Source organism: Jaculus jaculus, chromosome 2, assembly GCF_020740685.1.
Source record: "Jaculus jaculus isolate mJacJac1 chromosome 2, mJacJac1.mat.Y.cur, whole genome shotgun sequence".
NCBI lineage: Eukaryota > Metazoa > Chordata > Mammalia > Rodentia > Dipodidae > Jaculus > Jaculus jaculus.
This window is the reverse complement of record NC_059103.1, coordinates 92,724,737-92,748,011: the sequence shown is the minus strand read 5'-3', so window position 1 is coordinate 92,748,011 and position 23,275 is coordinate 92,724,737. Positions and strand designations below refer to the sequence as shown.

General features: G+C 38.9%; 1 protein-coding gene across 1 annotated transcript in view; it reads left to right on the top strand.

The window, feature by feature from the left end:
- LOC101613156 (glutamyl aminopeptidase) overlaps window positions 1-23,275 on the top strand; it is an 85,668-nt gene that overhangs the window by 16,616 nt on the left and 45,777 nt on the right. The window contains exons 4-8 of the mRNA XM_045144028.1: window positions 10,240-10,360; window positions 12,242-12,396; window positions 12,822-12,935; window positions 17,267-17,401; window positions 19,395-19,460. Of these exons, the coding sequence (XP_044999963.1) occupies window positions 10,240-10,360; window positions 12,242-12,396; window positions 12,822-12,935; window positions 17,267-17,401; window positions 19,395-19,460 (591 nt within the window). The remainder of the gene's footprint in view (window positions 1-10,239; window positions 10,361-12,241; window positions 12,397-12,821; window positions 12,936-17,266; window positions 17,402-19,394; window positions 19,461-23,275) is intronic.

Below are 23,275 nucleotides of genomic sequence, written 5' to 3'. Positions count from 1 at the left end.
TGCCTTAGCAGTTAAGGCATTTGCCTGCAAAGCCAAAGGACCCAGATTGGATTCCCCAGGACCTATGTTAGCCACATGCACAGGGGGGCACACGCGTCTGGAGTTTGTTTGCAGTGGCTTGAGGCCCTGGTGTGCCTATTCTCTCTCTTTCTCTCTCCCTCTTTCTCTGTCAAATAAACAAATAAATAAAAATAAAATATTGTTTTAAGTTGTGTTTCAAAGTATAGAAATTTTAAACCAACAAAAGAATAGTAAACTGGGCTGGAGAGATGGCTCAGCAGTTAAAGATGCTTGCCAGCAAAGCCTGATGGTTTGGGTTTGATTCCCCAGGACCCACGTAAAGCCAGATGTACAAAGTGGCACACATGTTTGGAGTTTGTTTGCAATGACAAGAGGCCCTGGCATACCCATTTCTTCTCTCTCCCCCTTTCCCTCCCTTTGCAAATAAATAAATAAGAACCTGCAAAGTGATCTCTGAGAAACAGGAAACAAAAAACAGGGAGAGCATCAATAGGGTAGTTGAAGGAGGAAAAAAAAGAATAGTAAACTAATACTGAGCACTAAAAAAAGGACAATGAAGTGTCAAAAGTATTTTTGAAAGTATGAGGAAACATAATGATTTTTCAAAAATATTTTATTTTTATTTATTTATTTGAGAGAGAGAGAGAATGGTCCTGCCAGGGCCTCCAGTCACTGCAAACAAATTTCAGACGTGTGTGCTCCCTTGTGCATCTGGCTAATGTGGGTTCTGTGGAACTGAACTGGGATCCTTTGACTTTTCAGGCAAGTACTTTAACTGCTAAGCCATTTCTCCAGCCCCATTATAATTTTTAAAATCAAGAAAACTAGTTCAAAATCTTTCCTTTGAAGAACCCAAGATATGTTTACCTACTTACTCCTACTTTGCTGGGTTTGAGCCCTGGCTTTTACCTATGAAGCAAGCAAATTCACCTCTGTGTGATGTATTTTGTATTTAAACTTTATGATAGTCTTTGCAGCATTAGTTTTTAGGAAAGAAACCACCCCCCCCCCCACTTGACAGAGGAGAAAACTGAAGACGAGTGCAAGTGTTTTGTTCAGGCTCCTTTTGCCAAGTGGTAGAGACTCGGGTTACATACTTTTCCATCTGCTAAACCTGCCGGAAAATATATCACTGCCCTGTCACTAGCCACTGGAGGGGGGAAGAGTCAGATGTCTCTAATTCCCTTGAACTTGCTCCTTGGAAAATCTGTCTTCATTTGGTGTAGGAGGGGCTGGTAGTAAGACATGCTAAGCCTGGGTCTCTAATGTCCAAATTATAGTGAATAGGGGATGTCCAAAACCTTTCCATGCTCGTCATGACTCACTCCACTTTTTTCTTTTCTTTGCCACATGTGTTGCCCTGATGTGACCTTCAATGTGCTCACAACACAACTGTGTGGCATCAGCAAGGGACGTTGTTTCTCTAGATAGTACTGAGTGAATTGATAACACTTTTCTTGCATGATATAAAGTTGAGTACGTGATTAAGCTCATTTCTAACCTTTCAATGCCATGGCAAATGTGGAATGTTATTGCAAGTTGCTTTATAGCTCACAATGACTATCTTTTATCAAACACATATGTTTTCCCATCAATCTTTTAAAAAATCCCATTACAATTACATTCTGTGTGAGTGTTCCTATTTGGGGTAGAATGTCTAGATAAAGCAGAAAGACTAAGCAATTACACGAATGCTCATATACTTCTATGAATAAGAACCGTGCAACCAACCACTCAGCAGAGGACATTAGACTTTTAGGTATCTTCTGAAAGTGTCAATATGACTCTGTAAATTCATCCTAGGTGAAGTGTTAGGGCTTGTATAAGTTAATTGCCTGGATTTTAAGGCTGGATTTGGAGTGACAAAAATAGAAAATATAGTTTGGCATAATATTCCAAAATGTCCTATAAGTGATAAATGTTTCTGAAGTAGTTCTGTGAAAGCTGAATGCATAACATTCTATCTTAGACCAGTGAAGTTTTTCATCATTTGAAAGGGGAACAAAGATAATACTGTCATTATATATTATTTTTTGATCATCTGTTTAATAAGAGAGCCACAGAAGTCAAACTCCTTTTGAAAACTTCCCAGATGCTGCGAAGTCTGAATTCTAAGAAAGTGAGATATGGAACCAAAGCAAGAAAATGCCTGTTTTTCCTTCCCTAACCCTTCTGCAGAAGATTGGCCAAGTTTTCCGTGCTGCAAAGCTTCAAAAGCTGAACAACCCCCGACCCCAAGACAAGATTGAAGCATCTAATGTGAATATTAAAGCTTCACAGTGATTTTACTTCTGCAGAATTCCAGAAGTCCCATCTACCTCCACATGAAGTCACTCTAAATTGAAATCTAATACTTGACATTCTAGCACAAAATGCTGTCAGTATGATACCTGCCTCTCAGAGAATCACAGGAAATCCAGCCTACTCAGAGCTAGTGAAATGTAACATCAGAAAAGCCAGTCCAGGCTCAGAGTTATTAAGATGAGCAGGTATATGAGGAAAACAAGCAACAGAACAGAGAAGCTCCCAGATAAACAAATTCACAGGGGAGCAAAAATGCTATTCTTGAAGAAACAAAACTTTAAAAAAAATTTATCTATCTATTTGAGAGAGAGAAAGAGGGAGACAGAGAGAGAGAGAGAGAGAGAGAAAGAGAGAGAGAGAATGGGTACACCAGGAACTCCAGACACATGTGCCACCCTGTACATCTGGCTTATGTGGGTCCTGGTGAATTGAACCTGGATCCTTTGGCTTTTCAGGCAAGTGCCTTAACCTTTAAGCCATCTCTCCCGCCTGAAACAAAGCTTTTTAAAAAGCAGTCATATACATATAACCTTTAATTAGCACACTGAGAAATTCAAGAAAATATGACCATCATAAACTAAAAACAAGATGTTAAAAAACAATCTGAAATAGTAGTTGGGAGTTCCAAAAACACGATTTACAAAGTGTGACCAATATATTTCTGATTTTGAGGCACTGGCTTTTGAGCACAGAACCTATGCTTCTAGTTTCTGCTTTCTGTTCTGTGTTGACTCCACAGAGACACTTGTGTCATTCAAAGCTCTAATGTGGAGCTGCAGAGATCGCTTAGTGGTTAAAGTGCTTTTCTGTGAAGGCTAAGGGCACAGGTTCAGTTCTTCAGAAACCATGAAAGCCAGATCCACAAACAAGGCAGTGCACGTATCTGGACTTTGCAGTGGCTAGAGGCTCTGGCATGCTTGTTCTCTATCCTCCTCTCCTCTCAAATAAATAAAAATATTTTCCTTAGGAGGAAGCTCTGATGTGTCTTGTAGGCTTCTCATTTTTACATTTTATCCTTTGCTTCTGAAAGCTAAAGCAGAGTGTTTGCAATGAACCATCTGTTTACTATGCTGTGGTGGTTTGATTCAGGTATCCCCCATAAACTTGGGTATTCTGAATGCTCGGTTCCCAGCTGATGGAGATTTGGGAACTAATGCCTCCCAGAGACAGTGTATTGTTGGGGGCAGGCTTAAGGGTACTATGGTCAGTTTCCCCTTGCCAGTGTTTGGCACACTCTCCTGTTGCTATTGTCCACCTTATGTTGGTCAGAGGGTGATGTCCATCCTCTGCTAATGCCATCGTTTTCCCCTGCCATCGTAGAGCTTCCCCTCGAGCCTGTGAGCCAAAATAAACCCTTTCTATCCCCCAAAGCTGCTCTTGGTCAGGTGATTTATGCCAGCAATGCAAACCTGACTACAACATATACCAACTGGACTAAATTTTCTTTATCACTTTTCAGTAACGCACACCTTTAATCCCAGCATTTGAGAGGCAGAGGTAGGAAGATTGCTCTGAGTTTGAGGCTGTCTTGAGACTACATAGTGAATTCCAGGTCAGCCTGGGCTACAGAGAGTCCCTACCTCAAAGAAAAAAGAAAAGAAAAGAAAAAATTGAAATGGAGCTAGGTACTTGTGTGCATCATTCCTAATAGAAATTTCATGAAGCCAATCTCATGAAGACCATTCTTATCCACGTAATTTCTGACAATCTTGTTCTGGTACACTAATCCCTTGTCATTCATTCAATCAGTGTATAATCTGTAATTCGCCAGTCAGTGATACTCCAGTCACACTTACATGTGTACATTCAACCCTATGACAAGCAATCCTTCGCATCCATCAACACCACATCAGGGTCTATTGTCTACTGTAACTCGATAAGACAGCATAGCCTGTATTAATAGTGGAATCATCTATTATAAGTAAAATATTGTTCTTGCTCATGAGAAAAACTATTCTAAGATTTAAGATAGGTCAGGAGAACTTTGATTCTGTGTATATATATATATATATATATATATATATATATATATATATATATTATTTATTTATTTATTTTTGTTGGAAGAGTAGTTGTATTTTGATTCAGTCTTGAAAATATGGAGTCATTTAATGAGTCACTTGTAGTAGTTTTTCCTTCTTTCCTCTTTTTCCTTTCTTTCTTTCCTCTTTTTCTCTTCTCTCTCTCTTTCCTTCTCCTTTCTTTCTCGCTTTTGTTCTTTTCCTCTTTTTCTTTTGTCTGTGGATGTATGCATGCTACAACAGGTATGTAGGTCAGAAGATAGATTTGGGTGTGAGTCCTCCTTGTTTGGGACAAGCTCTCTTGTTCTCATTGGTTGGTGGTCGTGTGTTCACTAGGTTAGTTGGTGTGGTGGTTTGATTCAGGTGTCCCCCATAAACATAGGTGTTCTGAATGCTAGGTTCCCAGCTGATGGAGATTTGGGAATTAACACCTCCTGGAGGGAGTGTATTGTTGGGGGCGGGTTTATGGGCTTTATAGCCAGTTTCCCCTTGCCAATGTTTGGCACACCCTCCTGTTGCTGTGGTCCACCTTATGTTGGCCAGGGGGTGATGTCCACCCTCTGCTCATGCCATCGTTTTCCTCTGCCATCGTGGAGCTTCCCCTTGAGCCTGTAAGCCAAAATAAACCTCTTTTTCCCAGAAGCTTCTCTTGGTTGGGTGATTTCTAACAGCAATGCGACCCGGATTGCAACAGTTGGCTCATGATCATCTGAGAAATTGGCTTGTCTTTGCTTCTAGTCTCGTCTTAGACCCTGGGATGATAGATATATTGTTACAGTGTCTGGTTTTTATGTTGGTTCTAGTAATCTGAACAGGTACTTAGGCTTGTGTGGCAAGCACTATCAACTGAGCCTTCTCCCAAAGTCATTAATATATTTTTTGTGGCTTTTAAAATTATAACTTCCAGCATATACCTTATACAGTGTTTAAAAGAAAACAGGAAATAAGGGGGAAACAAGTCAGCCAAATCTAAAATCATTTTAAGTTATTAGGTTTCCGATGTCTTCTCATATGCATTTGACCTGCAGTAACTTTAGCCTTGCACACAACTCTAAGGAATCAATTTCAGGCAAAGCTAACTGGAAGGCAATCCTATTCCTGAATGACAGGAAGTGAATTTCTTTGGGGCATTTGGCTTGTCATTAAAGAAAATAACATATGTGTAAAAAAGAGCCATTACCTTATTGGAGATTATTTCCTCTCTAGTAAAATTTTCCTCGACTTTCTTACTAAGTGGAGAGAAGTCTGGTTGAAATTAGGATCCATGATATATACTATAGCCACATTAATTCCAATAATTTGTTAAAAGATATACACTGTGAAGTTTTTTTTTTTTTTTTTTTTTTTTTTGCCAAAATGTTTTGTCAGTAATTCCTGCATCCTTTATACTTGGAATTACATCCATGAATAAATCCTTCCTACTTGTGCTTGCCAGCCAGCTTACTTTCATCTCTTTCGTATATCTGTATTAGAAAGAGTAGTCACGCAAAGCACATGTGTGCTATGCATTTTTCAATAGAGTTTAATTTAGGGATAATTTTAAGCTTAAGTTTTGCATTTCCATTCATAAGAATTAGATTAAAAAAAAGTTTTGTGGGCTGGAGAGATGGCTTAGCGGTTAAGCGCTTGCCTGTGAAGCCTAAGGACCCCGGTTCGAGGCTCAATTCTCCAGGACCCACGTTAGCCAGATGCACAAGGGGGCGCACGCATCTGGAGTTCATTTGCAGTGGCTGGAAGCCCTGGCGCGCCCATTCTCTCCCTCTCTCTCTCTCTATCTGCTTCTTTCTGTCTCTGTCACTCTCAAATAAATAAAAATGAAGAAAAAAAATTTTAAATAAAAAAAAAGTTTTGTTGTTTTAGTACATGATGTAGTTTAACATAATATTTTTAAACAATTTAAAATTTACAGAGAGGGCTGGAGAGATGGCTTAGCTGTTAAGCGCTTGCCTGTGAAGCCTAAGGACCCCAGTTCGAGGCTCGGTTCCCCAGGTCCCACGTTAGCCAGATGCACAAGGGGGCGCACACGTCTGGAGTTCGTTTGCAGTGCTGGAAGCCCTGGCGTGCCCATTCTCTCTCTCTCCCTCTATCTGTCTTTCTCTCTGTGTCTGTCGCTCTCAAATAAATAAATAAAAAATGAACAAAAAAAATTTTAAATTTACAGAGAATAGCTAAAATTAAGTAATTCTATACTTTGTTCCCTGTAATTTAAGACCATACACAACTACTTATCAACATCCATCAAAATGAAGAGATTAATGTTTGTACAATACTGTTGACTAAACAACAGAGTTTTCTTTGGATTTCCCCAGTTTTTCATTACTATGCTGGTTTTGTGCTAAAAAGTAATACAGACATATAGCACTCAGTCATATTATCTTAATTCCCTCAAATATTTTCTCAGTTTCCTTATGACACTGAGGTTTAATTTTTAAATAAATATGTTCTAAAAATATTATTGCTTCATAAGGAAGCTGAGGGTAGGATCACGTGACACCTTTCAAGGTTTTGCTCCACCAATCTTCCTTCTCCTGTCTGATGGAGGAAACTCTTATCTGGTCTTCTGAGGCAGGATATTTTGAATGTCTTTACAGTTTCTGTGCCCTCCATTGCTGTAGCAAAAGCTGTGTACTTTTCTTTGTTCCTGGCCTTCTGTGTTTATTTCTAAAAGCCTTTCCAAATAAAATTCTTGCGAACCAAAGGCTTTTGCTTTTCAGTGGTAAAGAACCTGGCTGGCATGCTAAAGGCCCTAAATTCAATCCTCAAATACCCACCCCCCGAAAAAAATAAAAACTGGGGTAAAATGCTTGTTATGCCAGCATGAAGACCTGAGTTTGTGTTCCTAGAACCCAAACGTGGTACATGCTTATAATTATAATCTCAGCCCTGAGGAGGTGGAGATAGCAGGATCCCTGCAGCTTGCTGGTTAGCTAGTCTAGCCAAATGGGTGAGCTCCAGGCCCAAAGAGAGATCCTGCCTCAAAAAATAGGGCAGAGTGTAACTGAGGAGGATGTAAAATGTTAGCCTCTGGCTTCCATACATATACCCACATACACACAAACACACACGTATGTGCACACACACACACACATGCCAAATTAAAAAATATATATTGTTGGCTGGAGAGATGGCTTAGTGGTCAAGACATTTGCCTGCAAAGCCAAAGAATCCTGGTTTGACTCCCCAGGACCCACATAAGCTAGATGCACAAGGGGACGTATGCATCTGGAGTTCGTTTGCAGTGGCTGGAGGCCCTGGCACAGCCATTCTCTCTCTCTCTCTCTCTCTCTCTCTCTCTCTCTCTCTCTCTTTCTCTCTCTCCCTTTTTCTCTCTCTCAAATAAATAAAATATATTTTAAAAAAATTGTCCAACTACCTATGGAAATAGGAAAACATTGGCAGAAAGAGCCTGTATTTTTATGACTTCACTCAGTCAAAGGCTTCGTTTTTATCTTTTCTTCTCTTTCTCCATCTTTTACTCTCCAATATGGAGTTCATGAAAGCACAGAGCATGCAGACAACATGCAGTGAATGAAAAGGTGCCACTCTTAGCAGAAGGTTTAATGACAGGGAATGATGTGGCAGGAAGTCTGAGGCAGTTTTGTCATGCCACTTTGCCATCAGAGGAAAGAACCAAAGGAGGGACAACTACTTACAACGCAATCTTCTAGACCCAAAATGCCCTTGATATGCATGACCTCACAGTGCCTGACACTAAGACCTTCATAACAGATGGAAAAGATGATGATATCAAAATAGAAGAGAGACTAATTGGAAGGGGGAAGGGATTCAATGGAGGGTGTATTTGAAAGGGAAAGAATGGTGGGTGGCAATTATCATGTCTTATTGTCTATACTTATGAAGCTGTCAAAAATTTTTTTAAAAAAATTCTGAGACTTTGTGTTGACAACATGGTAATGTCATGTGAGCATGCTGGCTTTGATTTCATGCACTGGCCATCAACTGGGTCCTTGGCTTTACGTACCGTTTTGGTAATGCATGCCATTGCTCATGAAGAGAATCGGCGGGGAAAGGGGAAATGTGTCCCATGGCTTCTGGAAAAGAAAAAGCCTTGAGGAATGTTGAGGTGGTCATTGAGTTGGCAGATTGGTCACTGCGGTTAAAGATGAGGAGGCAAGAATGTCACCCAGTGATATCAGAGGACTCAGCCAGTGCTGGTCACTTAAGTGATGCTCTTTCAGAGTTTGTTCTATAAATTATTAGTGTTCTCCGTGGCTCTTCACTTCTAAAAAAAAAAAAAAAAAAGAACAGTTGAAGATGTTTTCCTAAATGAATCAAAACCAGCTGTGCACTGGGAATAGACAGGAAAGAAGTATGTGTCATTTCTTCTCTTTGTTTTTCCTAATCTTGAATCATCTGATTCAGTTCATTCGATGGTCTTGAATTTATAAAATAACTGAACCTTTTCCTTTCTTGAGGATTTAAAATCAGATCTTGGCATTAGCATGCATATTTCATTTGACTTTCTCACAGGGTTTTAGCACACTCTAATTGTCAAAATCATTTTTTTCCTCACAAAACAACTATGAGTTTCTTGTGCATAAATTCTAGCTTCCAGGGACTTCATCTACTTGTATTACAGTATTTCTAGAAGGACTCTTGATAATATTTTATAAAGTCAGATATGATTAGAATTGGGGGAAATTCTGTGCTTGAGTTGACTTGTAAATAGAGAAATAAAATAACACCCTAACAACTTTGAGTATTGGTATACCTCACCAAAATCACTCCTCATGAACATTTACCTCATGTTTTCATATAGTAATAGCTGAGAGATCAGAAGGGTGATTTGAAAAGGCTGAGTGTTGTAACACACAGGGAAACACATATTCAAGGGTGCTTTGGATGAGAAAGACAGCATGAATTCACTTTTTAAAGAATAATGCATAGGGGAAGAGGCAAAGATGAATGAGTGTATGGAGGGATGAACACACACATGGACTCATAGATACTAAGGAGACATTATACGTTCTACTTAAGAAATAGCCTAAGCTGGGTGTGGTGGTGAACGCCTTTAATCCCAGCACTCGGGAGGCAGAGGTAGGAGGATCACTATGAGTTTGAGGCCACCCTGAGAATGCATAGTGAATTCCAGGTCAGCCTGAGCTAGAGTGAGACCCTACCTTGAAAAACAAAAAAGAAAAGAAATAGCCTAACATCTAGAACAATTTTTTTTAATTCTTTTTTTTTAATTTTTATTTATTTATTTGAGAGTGACAGACACAGAGAAAAAGACAGATAGAGGGAGAGAGAGAGAATGGGCGCGCCAGGGCTTCCAGCCTCTGCAAACGAACTCCAGACGCGTGCCCCCTCTTGTGCATCTGGCTAATGTGGGACCTGGGGAACCGAGCCTCGAACGGGGGTCCTTAGGCTTCACAGGCAAGCGACTTAACTGCTAAGCCATCTCTCCAGCCCCATCTAGAACAATTTGGTACCAATCATAGATAGGCTATTTTATAAACCTTTTACATGAGTCTCAGAGATGTGAATGATTTATGTGAGACCACACAGCTACTAAAAAACATACTAAGGCATGTTGGGTCATGGTATGCAGAGACGTTTATTGTACCAATAACTGTGGGCTAACTCCACAATGCACGACCCATATACATCAACAAGGAGGGGCCATTGGGGAGGGGTAGGTCACGGATGAGCCTAATAATGGTACCAAACTGCCTGTATTTGCTGAATAGAAAACTAATTAAAAATTTTTTTTAAAAAAACAGACTAAGGATTCAAATTAGGCTTCTCTGATTCAGGAGGCCTCCTTTCAATTATATCATGTGTCAGTTTGTTTTGTGTGTGTGTGTGTGTGTGTGTGTGTGTGTTTAGTAAGAATGATTTTTCACTGAAGTTATTGTGTTTTCTTCACTAGCTCACTATTTATGTCCAGCCAGAGCAAAAGCACACAGCAGAATATGCTGCAAACATCACCAAAACTGTATTTGATTATTTTGAAGAATACTTTGCAATGGAATATTCTCTTCCTAAATTAGGTGAGACCCAGTTTTATTTCCTTATTTTTAATGTTGCTTTTGTTTTCATCAAATTCATCATCATATCTAAATATATCATTAGTAGTTAATAGTCATCCCTAAGTCCTTCAATTGTGTGTTTGTACTTGTGTCTAAAGAATGATCCATTCTGGATTCCTCCATAAATAATGTGCATATTTTATTTTGATATGATAAAAATTTGTCTTTTATTTACAAATAAAGGTTAAAATATATGTAAAAAACTGGAAGCTTGTTCATGATGGAACCAGAAACAGCTACCTATATCAGTTGATTTAAAAAACCATTACCCATCTCAGTAACTTACATGCCATACCATCATCAGGGAGTTGAAAATAACAGGGGTTATTGAATGGAGATAATATGAAAAGATATCTATTACTGTAATCTTGACATCTAGTTAATGTATATCTCTTTTATTCTTTTTTATTATTATTTTCTTATTTTTTATAATTAGCAACTTCCGTGATTGTAAACAATATCCCATGGTAATTCCCTCTCACCCCCACTTTCCCCTTTAAACTTCCACTTTCCATTATATCCCCACCCCCTCTCCATCAGTCTCTTTTTCTTTCTGGTTTTTCGAGGTAGGGTCTCACACTAGTCCAGGCTGACCTGGAATTCACTCTGTCGTCTCAGGGTGGCCTTGAACTCACAGCGATCCTCCTACCTCTGCCTCCCGAGTGCTGGGATTAAAGGCATGCACCACCACGCCTGGCTTAGTCTCTCTTTGATTTTGATGTCTTCATCTTTTCCTCCTATTAGGATGGTCTTGTGTAGGTAGTGTCAGGCACTGTGAGGTCATGGATATCCAGGCCATTTTGTGACTGGAGGAGCACATTATAAGGAGTCCTAACCCTTCCTTTGGCTCTGACATTCTTTCCGCCACCTCTTCCACAATGGACCCTGAGCCTTGGAGGGTGTGATAGAGATATTGCAGTGCTGAGCACTCCTCAAAACCTTTAAGGATCATTATTTTAATTGGAGAAAGACCTCTTTCTTACATATTAGATGAAAATTCACTCAATTTATATTTTGTGCCCCATTTATATTATATGTAATAATAAAAAATGCATTCTGATTACAGCCCATTAACTGGACAAGCTGTATGTATTTCCTACTAATTAACTGAGCATTTTGTATTTTGAGATTAAATATAGAACTTCTCAACATTTTGTTTCTCCTTGTTGAATATTATTTCTAAAACTATTGGCCCTAGAGAAAATAAACAAGAGGAGGAATGTCTATATAATTTAGAATTTAATGTTTTGAACCAGGAAGGGAATTTAGAAGGATATAGTCATCTCACACTTCTTCAACACATTTAATCTATGTAAGTGAATGGCAAACTATTAGATTAGCAGAGAATCAGGTTCAGTTCAAACAAATAGTTTTGCAAGGTGGGGTCCTAGACAGCTATTTCTGTGAATTTACAAGCTCTGTCTCCTTCAGTCTTCATTTGCAGACTTTTTTCTCTTTCTCCTTATAATATACCCCTCAAAGAGATGCTTGCCACAGGCCTAAGTGATGATGGGGAGAGGAGCTAATAAAAGTAAAGTCCTTTACAGAGAACAGAAGACATCAAATAACAAGGGCTTGAAAAGAAGCACTGACTAATATCTTTCTTTGAAAAAAAAAAAAAACAAACAAAGAGGGCACATGGCAATCTGGAGCCGACAGGAAGAGCTGCATGGAAATGTTGAGTGCATTAGGACCAAAACATTTGCACAAATTATTACTGTTTTTCACTCTAAGAGATTATTTTTAGCCTTTTACAAAACATTCATCCAAGACCTTAATTTGGTAAGAAATGCTATGTGAAAATGGAAAGAATGTATCTCTCACTGGATTATTTTTCCATAGATAAAATTGCGATTCCAGACTTTGGCACTGGTGCCATGGAGAACTGGGGGCTCGTCACTTACCGAGAAACAAACTTGCTTTATGACCCTGAACAATCAGCCTCTTCCAACCAACAGAGGGTGGCCACTGTGGTTGCCCATGAACTTGTGCATCAGGTAGATCTTGTATCAAATCAACTTGTTAAAACTGACTTAAGCCCATAATAGTAATTTAAATACAGATGACTTAGCAAATAAAAAATAAAAACATCCAACTCAGAAACTCCTCCATGAAAATAATTCTTAGTGCTAATAGGCATCTCATGGTAAGAAACTTTAAACCCCATTGTTTTGCTGTTAGTAAATACACTGGAGGCCTTCCTCTAACATTATATATTCCCCACCAACTACCCACAAATTAGGCAATAAGCTATAGAGATTTTAATACCATTCCAAAATAAAGATATAGTACATATGTATTATCTGCGATAGCTGCCACTTTCATGTCAGTGACCAAATTTAAATAGACAAATAAATGTTGGACTTTTCCCTGGGCCCTTCACAAAGATAAAAATGTATCTCTTTACTGCCTATCATTCCAGTGGTTTGGGAATATTGTGACCATGGACTGGTGGGATGATTTGTGGCTAAATGAAGGATTTGCTTCTTTCTTCGAGTTCCTGGGAGTAAACCATGCAGAAAAGGAGTGGCAAATGGTGAGTCCTTCGCACACCCTCGTCAAATCTCTGATTTCTTCATACAAAGCCGACTGAAGCCTTTGGACTATGACAATGGTCCAGAGTTGGGTCAAGTACGCAGGTGAAATTCGAGGCCTAGGGAAAAGCTAGACTGGAGTCAGTAGCTTCCCCTGAACTATGTTCTAAAAGCCTTTGCCCAATCTCTATAGGACAACTGACCACCATAGTCTGGGGAGTCACTCAGAATCACCTGTCAAGATAGGGGGAAAAAATGGCAGCATAAAATACCAACTTTACATCTAAGAAAGTGTCTATAGTGCCAGCCCTTTCAAAGATGTCAGTCTCATTTTGTAAGCTATTTTTTAGATGGGTTGTTGAGATAATGTGATGATGAGGTGAAGTACAGGCTTCCTGGATACAAGTTTAGATCCTGGACACAGAGATCTTGGCTGCACAACATAAAATGGAACCATGAGAAACTTACAAATCCCTCTGAGTCAAGTCTCTCTTTAATGTTCAGTAAGAACATTGCTCTTTTTTTTTTTTTTTTTACTTAGGATTATATTTTATTACTTTTTTATTAAGTAGGAAATTTGTATGGACACATCATGTGTTGGTACCATCATTTATCTCATCCCTGCCCCCTTCCGTGGAAGGCCCTCCTCAGTGGGATTGCTGGTGTTCCCCGTGGGGTTGTGGGTTATGTGATGTGAGAGCAGCAGTCAGTCGTTGTAAGGGGGGAGGGGCAAGACATTTCTTCCCACCCTGTGGCTCTTAAAATCTTTCCTTCCCCTCTTTCGAAAAATTCGCTGAGTCGCGGTGGGTGTGTTTTAAGTGTACGTTACTGTTGTGCTCTCAACAGCTTCTGTATTTCTGCTGTGGTGCATTTTGGGCATGCTCAGTGTCTGTCTCCATGACCCCGGCACTGGTTGCCAGGTTCACTATTGAAACAACACTCTTGTTCATCACTCCAATTCAATCCTCTGTGGTTTTGCCAGGGCCTGGCTGATGGGCGAGGGGTGGTGCATCTCGGTTCTCGCTGCCTTGACACAAGAACGCAGGGTCCCAGCTACCCCAGAATATTGCTCTATGTCAATTAAATTTAATGTTCCTAAAATACAAATATAATGACCAGTAAATATTCGTAGGAATGCTACAGAATTGTTTAGAAAATCTAGGTATTTTAAAATTTGTAATTAGATCACATAGGTTTCTTATTTGCATAAATGGATATACATATGTGAATGTGTGTACATACATAGATGCATGTGCACATATGAATGTTTGTACATATCATATAGAGATGTAGAGTGTTCGCTAAGGGTCATATGTAGAATACTGCCATCTACTGGGAAAATGTTTTTTACAATTAAAGTTTGAATTCCTTTACTTTTCCTAACTTACTTGGAAAGGTAAATGCTAACTTGCAACAATGGCTTCTTTAAAAATTTAGCCTACATCAGGTTTTTCCAATCATAATCTCTTTAAGATTTAGTGCAAGATATCCCTTTGTTGTGTGGACTGGCTGCTCATTTGTAAGGTATTCAGCCACACTGCTGACCTCTTGCCTATTAACTGCTATTAACCACTGACCTCAGTTGTGACAACCAAAAAGGATTTCCCAATGATTCCCTGGGGGACAAAAACACACAACCAACCAACCAAACAAACAAACTGTAGCTATCAACTGTTCATCTACTGAACTGGTGATTTCATAGCTAAAATAAACTATATAAATGGAAAATTCTTTTGTCCTTAATTTTCTAATAAGTAACAGGATGTCTTTCTGATGTCAAGGTATCATAAGATATTATAACTTTTTTTTTTTTTTTTTTTTGGTTTTTTGAGGTAGGGTCTCACTCTGGCTCAGGCTGACCTGGAATTCACTATGTAGCCTCAGGGTGGCCTTGAACTCTTGGTGATCCTCCTACCTCTGCCTCCCGAGTGCTGGGATTAAAGGCGTGCGCCACCACGCCCGGCCATATTATAACATTTTAATAGCATTTAATATACCAATTTCAGTGTTTTGAAAAAGACTGGTTAAGCTCAGCATGGTTGCATATACCTATAAATCCCAGCATTTGGGAGGCTGCGGCAGCAGAATTAAGAGTTTGAGGTCATCAAGACTTTGCTTCAGAAAACTAAGGGCAGGAGAAGGTCACTCAGTGGTAAAGCATTTTCTTAGCATGTCGAAGGCCCCAGGTTTGATCTCCAGCATCAAGGGCAGGGGGAGAGAAAAATGATTATATTCCAGAATTTGTGACCCAGTCCTTGAAATGTCAATGTGGGTGAAGGCTCAAATTAACCTATTTAGTAAGATTTTCAGAAGTGCCACAAGAGTAGGGCCTCATTGCACTATGAAAAGTTGGAGGGCCAGGAAGATAACACCCTCCAATATCACACAGATGGCGGTACAAAGCCAAGGAGATAGTCATAGTTAATGATGCCAAGAACTGGATTCTTTTTCCTTACCTAATCCTCTTTGGTGCACCAAAAGAAAAAAAAAAATCCAAGTCAAAATTATCTTGATGGGGTTGGAAAGGTGGCTTCATGGTTACGGGCACTTGCTTGCAAGGCCTGATAGCCCCAGTTTGATTCCTTAGTATTCACAGAGAGTTGTGCCTGTATCTGGAGTTTGCTTGCAGTAGCAAGAGGCCATGCATGCTCATTAATTTTCCCTCCCTTCTTCACCCCTCCCTCCTTCCTTCTCTCTATCTGCTTGCAGATAAATAATAAATACAAATATTTAAAAAATTATCTTGATTCACAGCCATCCCTCAACAATAGTACCTTGTCTATGATAAATGAAAACTGTAACACTGGAAAATATAAACTAATATAGCAAACCCATCTTTTCAGTACACATGAGAAATAAAGCTTTTTGATTTTTTTTTTCATTAGTATTGTTTTAACACAGATTTCAGGCTCAGAATCATATTGCTTAAGAATTAAAATAACAAGGACAAGCCACCATGTTGGCAGGTACTATGCCAAGTGCTTGGCATGAACTGTATCTTCAAGCCTGTCTGAAGTCCAAGAGCTGTCATTGTCTCCTTGAATGAGTGAGATAACATGATTTCAACTTACATTAATAACTAAGTAGAGGGCTTAAGAGATGGCTTAGTTATTAAAAGGTGCTTATTTGCAAAGCCTACTACTGGCCTGGGTTCGATTCCCTAGTACCTATGCATCTGGAATTCATTTTAAGTGGTAAAAGACCTTGATGGGCTCTCTCTGTCTCCTTGCAAATAAATAAAAATAATGAAATAAGTAGAAAAATGGAGCTTTGGAACCAAAGGGATCCTACCTTGCTGCTAGACCTCACAGCCACTTTATTTTGGCAGAAGACCTAAGACTACATCATAACTGATTGCTGGAATTAAAAAAAAAAAAACAGCTAGAATTTTCTTTAATTATGAAATGTTCAAATACCAATTGCAGGTTGACATGGAACAAAAACTTTGGGCAGTCGACATGCTCCTTCATGTAATATTTGGAATAACCATATGGGGTGATGTAATGTCTGTTGCACATATACAGGAGTAGGGCTTGAAGTTTAGCCCCATTTAAAAGGCAGAGAAGTAGCAGGATTTCTAGATGCTTGCTGGTCTCAGCCTGCCATACAGAAGCTAAAAGAGCTATAAACAGAAGAAAGGGACAGGCTGGTGGCGCACACCTTTAATCCCAGCACTTGGGAAGCAGAGGTAGGAGGATTGCCACGAGTTCAAGGCCATCCTGAGACTACATAGTGAATTCCAGGTCAGCCTGAGCTGGAGTGAGACCCTACCTCAAAAAAATCAAAATAAATAAATAAACAAATAAATAGATAAATGGAATAGAATCAGTATGGACCAGTCAGTACAGTTGGAAGATCTAATGTTTGTTTTAAATACTTTTAGTTATTTATATTTATTTTCCTTAATTTTTCATGTGCACAGTATTATAAAATATAAAATAGTCCAAATAAACGTGGTAGCTGCATTAGATGTCCCCCATAAACTCATGTGTTCTGAATGCTTTATTCCTAGATGGTGGCAATTTGGGAGGTGGAGCCTCACTGGAGGAGATGTGCTGTTGGGGGAGGGCTAATGGGTGTTACTGCTAGCATCCCCTTGCCAGAGTCTGCTCACTTTGTTGCTGTTGTTTTCTACCTGCTGTGGCAGAGGCTATGTCTAGTCTCTACTCATGCCATGCTTTCCCCTGTCATCATGAAGCTTCCCAAGGAGACTGTAAACCAAAATAAACTCGATCCTCCCATCAGCTGCTTTTGGTTGGGCGCTTTATTCTCGCAATGGGAAGGGTACTATACTGGAAATATTATATGTCTTTGGCTCATTCTGTCATTTCAGCGGGAGCAGGTGTTACTTGAAGATGTGTTGCCTGTACAGGAAGATGACTCTCTGATGTCTTCACATCCAGTTGTTGTCACTGTTTCAACCCCTGCTGAAATCACTTCTGTTTTTGATGGCATATCATATAGCAAGGTAGGAGAAACATGGCATTGTTTTGAACATTTTCTTATTTGTTGACTTTCAAGTAGGTGCCTAATTTTTTTTTTAAGTTAGATTACACCCATGAGCTCCGGAGAACAGTAGGGAAACATTTCTGGATACCCAGTCTTCAAGAGTTAGTGATTTTCAGTGGGACTGATAAACAGTGGTGGTCCCTGTCACAGAATTTTGAATCCAACTTTCAGAAACTTTTCATTTGTGTTTAAACTTCCTTCAATTCTGATACTTAGGCATTTTACAATTAAGAGCTCAGTTAATGTTTTCTCTTAAAAGACATTAAATCTTGCTTTTTTTCTACTGTATTGATCAATGAGGAAGACTGTTTTTGAGACCACATTCTCTAGTAGGACCCTGTTCACAATAAACATTCAAATCCACTCAACTTGAAAGGAAATGCCATCCTCTATTTTTCTGTAGAATTTAAAGATGACTATGTTTTCATGATGCACACAAGGCATTTTATCCACAAACACTGTGAAATGTTGCCAAAAATATGTATCCTAAAGTTTTATATTTCTCATTCTCTTTCACAATATCTCCTATATCTTTTATAGATGCATTCTATATTTATATAACATAATTAAGACCTTTAGTTTCTTTATTGATTTATGAGTAATTTTCTACCTCTGTTCCTCATGATTTAGCCATTACATTGATTTGTTCAAATGCTTTAGAAAAATAATATCTTTTACTATCTTGGATTAAGCCTAAAATAGTTTTATTTATTTATAATTTTTAAAGTGAGTAGCTATTAAAATTGGATTGACGGGGAAAACTATTAGTCTTTGAAATTTATAGTATATTTTTTACTCTCTTCATATTATTCCTATCTCTTAGGGTTTCTTTAATTTGTTTTTCTTTTACATTATCAATGATTCTTTCTATCATTCTGGTGCAATGAAAATCTCTAATCTACTTTTGTTTTAGTTATTCACTCAGGAAAAAAATAGAATTAGTTCTTCCTGAATTCTAGATATTCTGAAGGCTTAAAATATTGTCAGAATTAAATAAAGGTCTTAAGCCCTTGGTCTGCCTTGAGGTCCAGAAGCAATTTAAAATGCTTGGGAAATTGCAGTAAAAATTCCCAAGTAAGGTCGAATATTTGAAAAATCATTTAAAATTTTATAAATATTGTATCTTAGTATTAACTCAGGTGACAGGAGTTGTTATTAATTCTTCAGATGTGTAAAACTAAATAAAATAAACTACTTTTGAAGAGAAATATTTCTTGCCTAAATTATAATGTATTCATATTAAGCTGTTTGACAAGATAACTTTTTAAAATATATTTATTTATTATTTATTTATTTATGAGAGAGGTGGAGGCAGGTAGAGACAGAGAGAAAGAGATAGATAGAAAGAGAGAGAATGTGTGAGCATGCCAGGGCCTCCTAGCCAATGCAAAAAACTCCAGATGCATGTGCCACCTTTTGTATCTGGCTTTACATGAGTACTGGGGAACTGAACCTGAGTCCTTTGGCTTTCCCAGCAAGTGCCTTAACTTGTAAGCCATCTCTCCAACCCAAAATAACCGTTTAACTGTCTGCTTTCCACTGTTGTTTTCCAGCTTGGGGATATACTATGTAGTTTGCCAGAATTTTACCTTGAAATTATTTCTTCATCAAAGCATGATCGAATGTGATTTTTGAAGGCCATTTCTCTTATTTGCAAAGCACCACCTGCTGGTTCATTTGGGAAAGTAGAATAATCACCTGAGCCTCACATCAATGAAAGGATGGCACATTTAGCAATTTCTCTTTAATATTTTAGTTATTTAGAAGTACATATGCTGGGGTTATGTCACATGGTACTTTTATCCTAAATCATATAGCTATAACCATGTAATTCAACAGAATGGCTTTTAAGAAATAACCTCAAATATAATCATGAACCATCACAATAGTGATAACTGATCATCGTTCTTTGCACAACCTTTCTGGTTTAATGTGCTTCTTTTTAATCACAGGGAGCTTCTATTTTGAGGATGCTTGAAGACTGGATGACACCAGAGAAATTTCAAAGAGGATGTCAGGTATGATTTATTAGTAAGTGATATTAAAGCTACCCTAAATTGATATGCACCTGATGGTTGGTAAATATGTGACTAACCAGGGATTATTACAGTTTGGCTTTTCCTACAGGGGTATATAATACAGAGAGGGTTAAAAGATAGCTTCACGTCAAGTTAGTAATCTGTAATAATCATTTACTTGAAGTATCGTGGAGAAATTCAAGTAGACTATTAGTGTGTGGAAAACTCATGCATGGTACACAGCTGAAGCTTCCATGACAGAAAACTAGACACTGGGTTGCTTAAACCTCAGAAATTTGTGTTCTCACAACACTAGAGGTGGGGAAGTCCAAGGTTATGGTGCTGCCAACTCAGGTTTCAGTGAGGGTCCCCTTCCTGTCTTCAGACGGCCACATTCTCAATGTGTCCTCACATGACACAGACAACAGCTACCTAGGGTATTTTTTGTGAGACACTAATCTCATCATGGGGGTCTCATCCTCATTACCTCATATAAAACTGAATGTCCCCCACAAAGGCTTCACTTCCAAAGACTACCATCACATGAGAATGTTGGAGGGGACACAAATCCATTCCTTAGCAACATGACATACAACTTTGAAACCATGAACAAGAGTCTGTCCTTTCAGAAAGCATGACTTTCCTTATTACTCCATTGGAAAATGATTAATGTAAGTACTATTAATATTATGAATTCAGTGTAATGAAGTCCTGCTGCCTTTTGGGAAAACAAGTAAAAATACATTTTCTGGTACACTACACACATCCCATAGAAACATATTGCTCTGGTTGATACTTCAGTTCCATGTTTGTTCTTCTAGAAGACACTAAGCCAGTTTCAGGGCTGGTGTTTGAGCATCCATATTAGTAAAGCCACTCTAATTTGTCCTTGTAGCTGCCTTGTCTTCAGGTTGGGCCTGTTCCAGCCTAATAGTGGTATTCCATTCCTGCTGCTGCGGCCCCTCCCACTCTCTCCTCCTACTGTGCCAGGGCCTTAGGTGGAGCTCCAGCCCTTCCAAGCTTACACAGAAACCTTCCACACAAAAAGTACCAGCTCTCTGACATGTGATTCTCTAGGACAGTCCCACTACTTTTATAGCTCTCACTATCACCACATCTCTTAGGTGTTAATTTAGCCCAGAAGACTAAAGTGGTCCCTCTTAAACCAATAGTAAAATGTCTGTGTGTCCAGAGAGTTAGAAATAATCAGGATTTAGGGAATTTTTAGGGGAGTATATAAGTGCATTTTACTCATTTGTTCATGAATAAAATACTGTGTGGATATGATGACAAAAGGAGAAGCTATGTATTTGTGTTTATACAATATTCCATCAGTGTCATACTCAGATTTCATCACATCTTCTCTCATTGCAAATACTGTGACAGAGAATCTCTGTCATCTACCTCGTGTGTGTGCGCACATGTGTGTGTATGTGTGTGTCATGTGTTTGTGCATGTGCATCCATGTGTATGTGTGTGCTTGTGGAGATCAGATATAGACATCAGTGTCTCCCTCACTTGCTCCCCACCTTATTTTTTTTATTTTATTAAGCAGAGGAATATAGAGAGAAGGGAGACAGAGAGAATGGGCATGCCAGGGCCTCCAGCTGCTGCATATGAACTGCAGACACATGTGCCCCTTTGTGCATCTGGCTTACGTGGGCATTGGGGAATCAAACCCCAGTCGTTAGGCTTTGCAGGCAAGCACTTTAACTTCTGATCCATCTTTCCAGCCCTCCACCTTATATTTTGAAGCAAGATCTCTTGCTAAATCTGGAGCTCACTGATTCAGCTCTACTAGTAAGCCAGCAAGACCACTGTGTCACTCTGCTCCCCCCGCCCACCACAGCCTCCTCAGTTCTGGGGTTACAGGTGTATATCACCACATCTGACACCTTGCTGAGGCAAGCACATCAGCTGCTGAGCCATCTCCTCAGCCACTGTCTCCCATGCCTTTGCATATGCTCCCAGCCCTAGTAGAATGCTTTTTTTTGTATCTGAAACAAGATCAAAATGGCCTAGTTCCATCAACCCTCGATCCAATGGGACACTCCTTCCAATAATTCAAGCACCCAATCAGCATCCTTAAACTACTGTCACTACACTATGATTATTGCCACAAAACCCTATGTCTTTCACTGACAATTACTAGCTTTTTGTCTAATGTGCTCCATGTGGAAGTCTGGTGAGTATAGGACTGGAGGGGGCCAGATGCCTGCTTTCTTTCATGTTCACACAAAGGCAGCCTCACAACAAAATAATGCAGATGTCAACTAGAAGATGTGTAAGGGTTTAGAAATTACAATAGAGGGCTGGAGAGATGGCTTAGCTGTTAAGGTGCTTGCCTACCAAGCCAAAGGACCCAGGTTCGATTTCCTAGGACCCACGAAAGCCAGATGAACAAGGTGGTACATGTATCTGGAGCTTGTTTGCAGTGGCTGGAAAACCTGGTTCTCTCTCTCTCTCTTTCCCTCTCCCTTTGCCTCCTTCCCTCTCTCAAATAAATAAATATAAATAATATATTTTTTAAATAATAATAATAATAACAGCATATAGTTATGAGAAAGAAACTGGATATATATCCATTCTTTCTTTTTATATTATCACTAGCATTTCTGGTAAGAAATGAATGGCTGAGCTGGAAAATAGCTCCTTTCTTCCTGAAATATAAATAATAGCATAACAATACTGAGAATAGAATAACACCGTTCCTTCCCCTTTGTGCTCACCAATACCAATCAACATAGGGACTATGGCCTAGGTTGTCATATAATTTGCACTACAAGAAGTACATAGTGATTATTTAAAGTGAAGAAGAGAAATTCTTAGTATAGAATATTAGGCAACACTGACCTAGACAAAATAAAATTAGCATCTCTTAGTAGAGTGCTGATATAAATTTCCATTTAGTGTCTAGCTCGGGAAAAACAATAAAATGCAATTGAAAATGAAAAAGTAACAACAAACCTGCTACATGTCACACACACTAATCCAGGATTCAGAATTCTCCTGCCATTAGTCACAGCTAAATCCTTCCACCTCTATAGGCAGGAAGGTAGTTAGCCAAAGCAATTTCCTTTACCTCAAAAACATGTAGGAGCTGCAGTGTAGAGGTGTGGGGCAGGAGAAAAAAAAGGGGTGCCACGGGAGGACATTATGATCAAAGTGTATTATGTCTATAGATGGAGGGCTTTTGTTAATAAATTTATTTATTTTTGAATGTGGAAGTTGTATTAAATAATAGTCAAGGTTCTACCTAATTCCAAGACTAGATATTTATAATTTAAAGCCTTTATATGTTTATAAACCAACCCCATTATCAGGAGAATGGACGCAAGGTCAAGTCCAGCCTGGGCTGCACAAGGAGCCCCTGTCTTAAAAACAAGCAATAATAATAACAACATACCTATGGAAGACATAAATTCCTCTAAATTAATATTGCAACCTGTTATTCAGTATACAATGTCATTAACCCATAGATATTGTTATAACTGTTACTATACTAAGTATGTAATTATTTTTATTAAGATACATGAATGTTAGTGCAACACTGGAATCAATACCAAAACCAGCTCACTGTTTTCTTCTTCCTTCCTTCGTCTGCCCTCTGGTGGTAGTGTTGAGAACAAACACAGAGGCTACGTTCCAAACTGACTTCAGCCTTCACCCAAGCATTCTGGATTTCTGCTCATTTTATTTTGTCTCTGTGTGCCTAAAATAAATCTGTATAAATTAGATAAATTTTAACAATGTACAAGAGCATTTGTTACAATAAAACCAAATGTTAAAGCCGGACATTGTGGCACACACCTTTA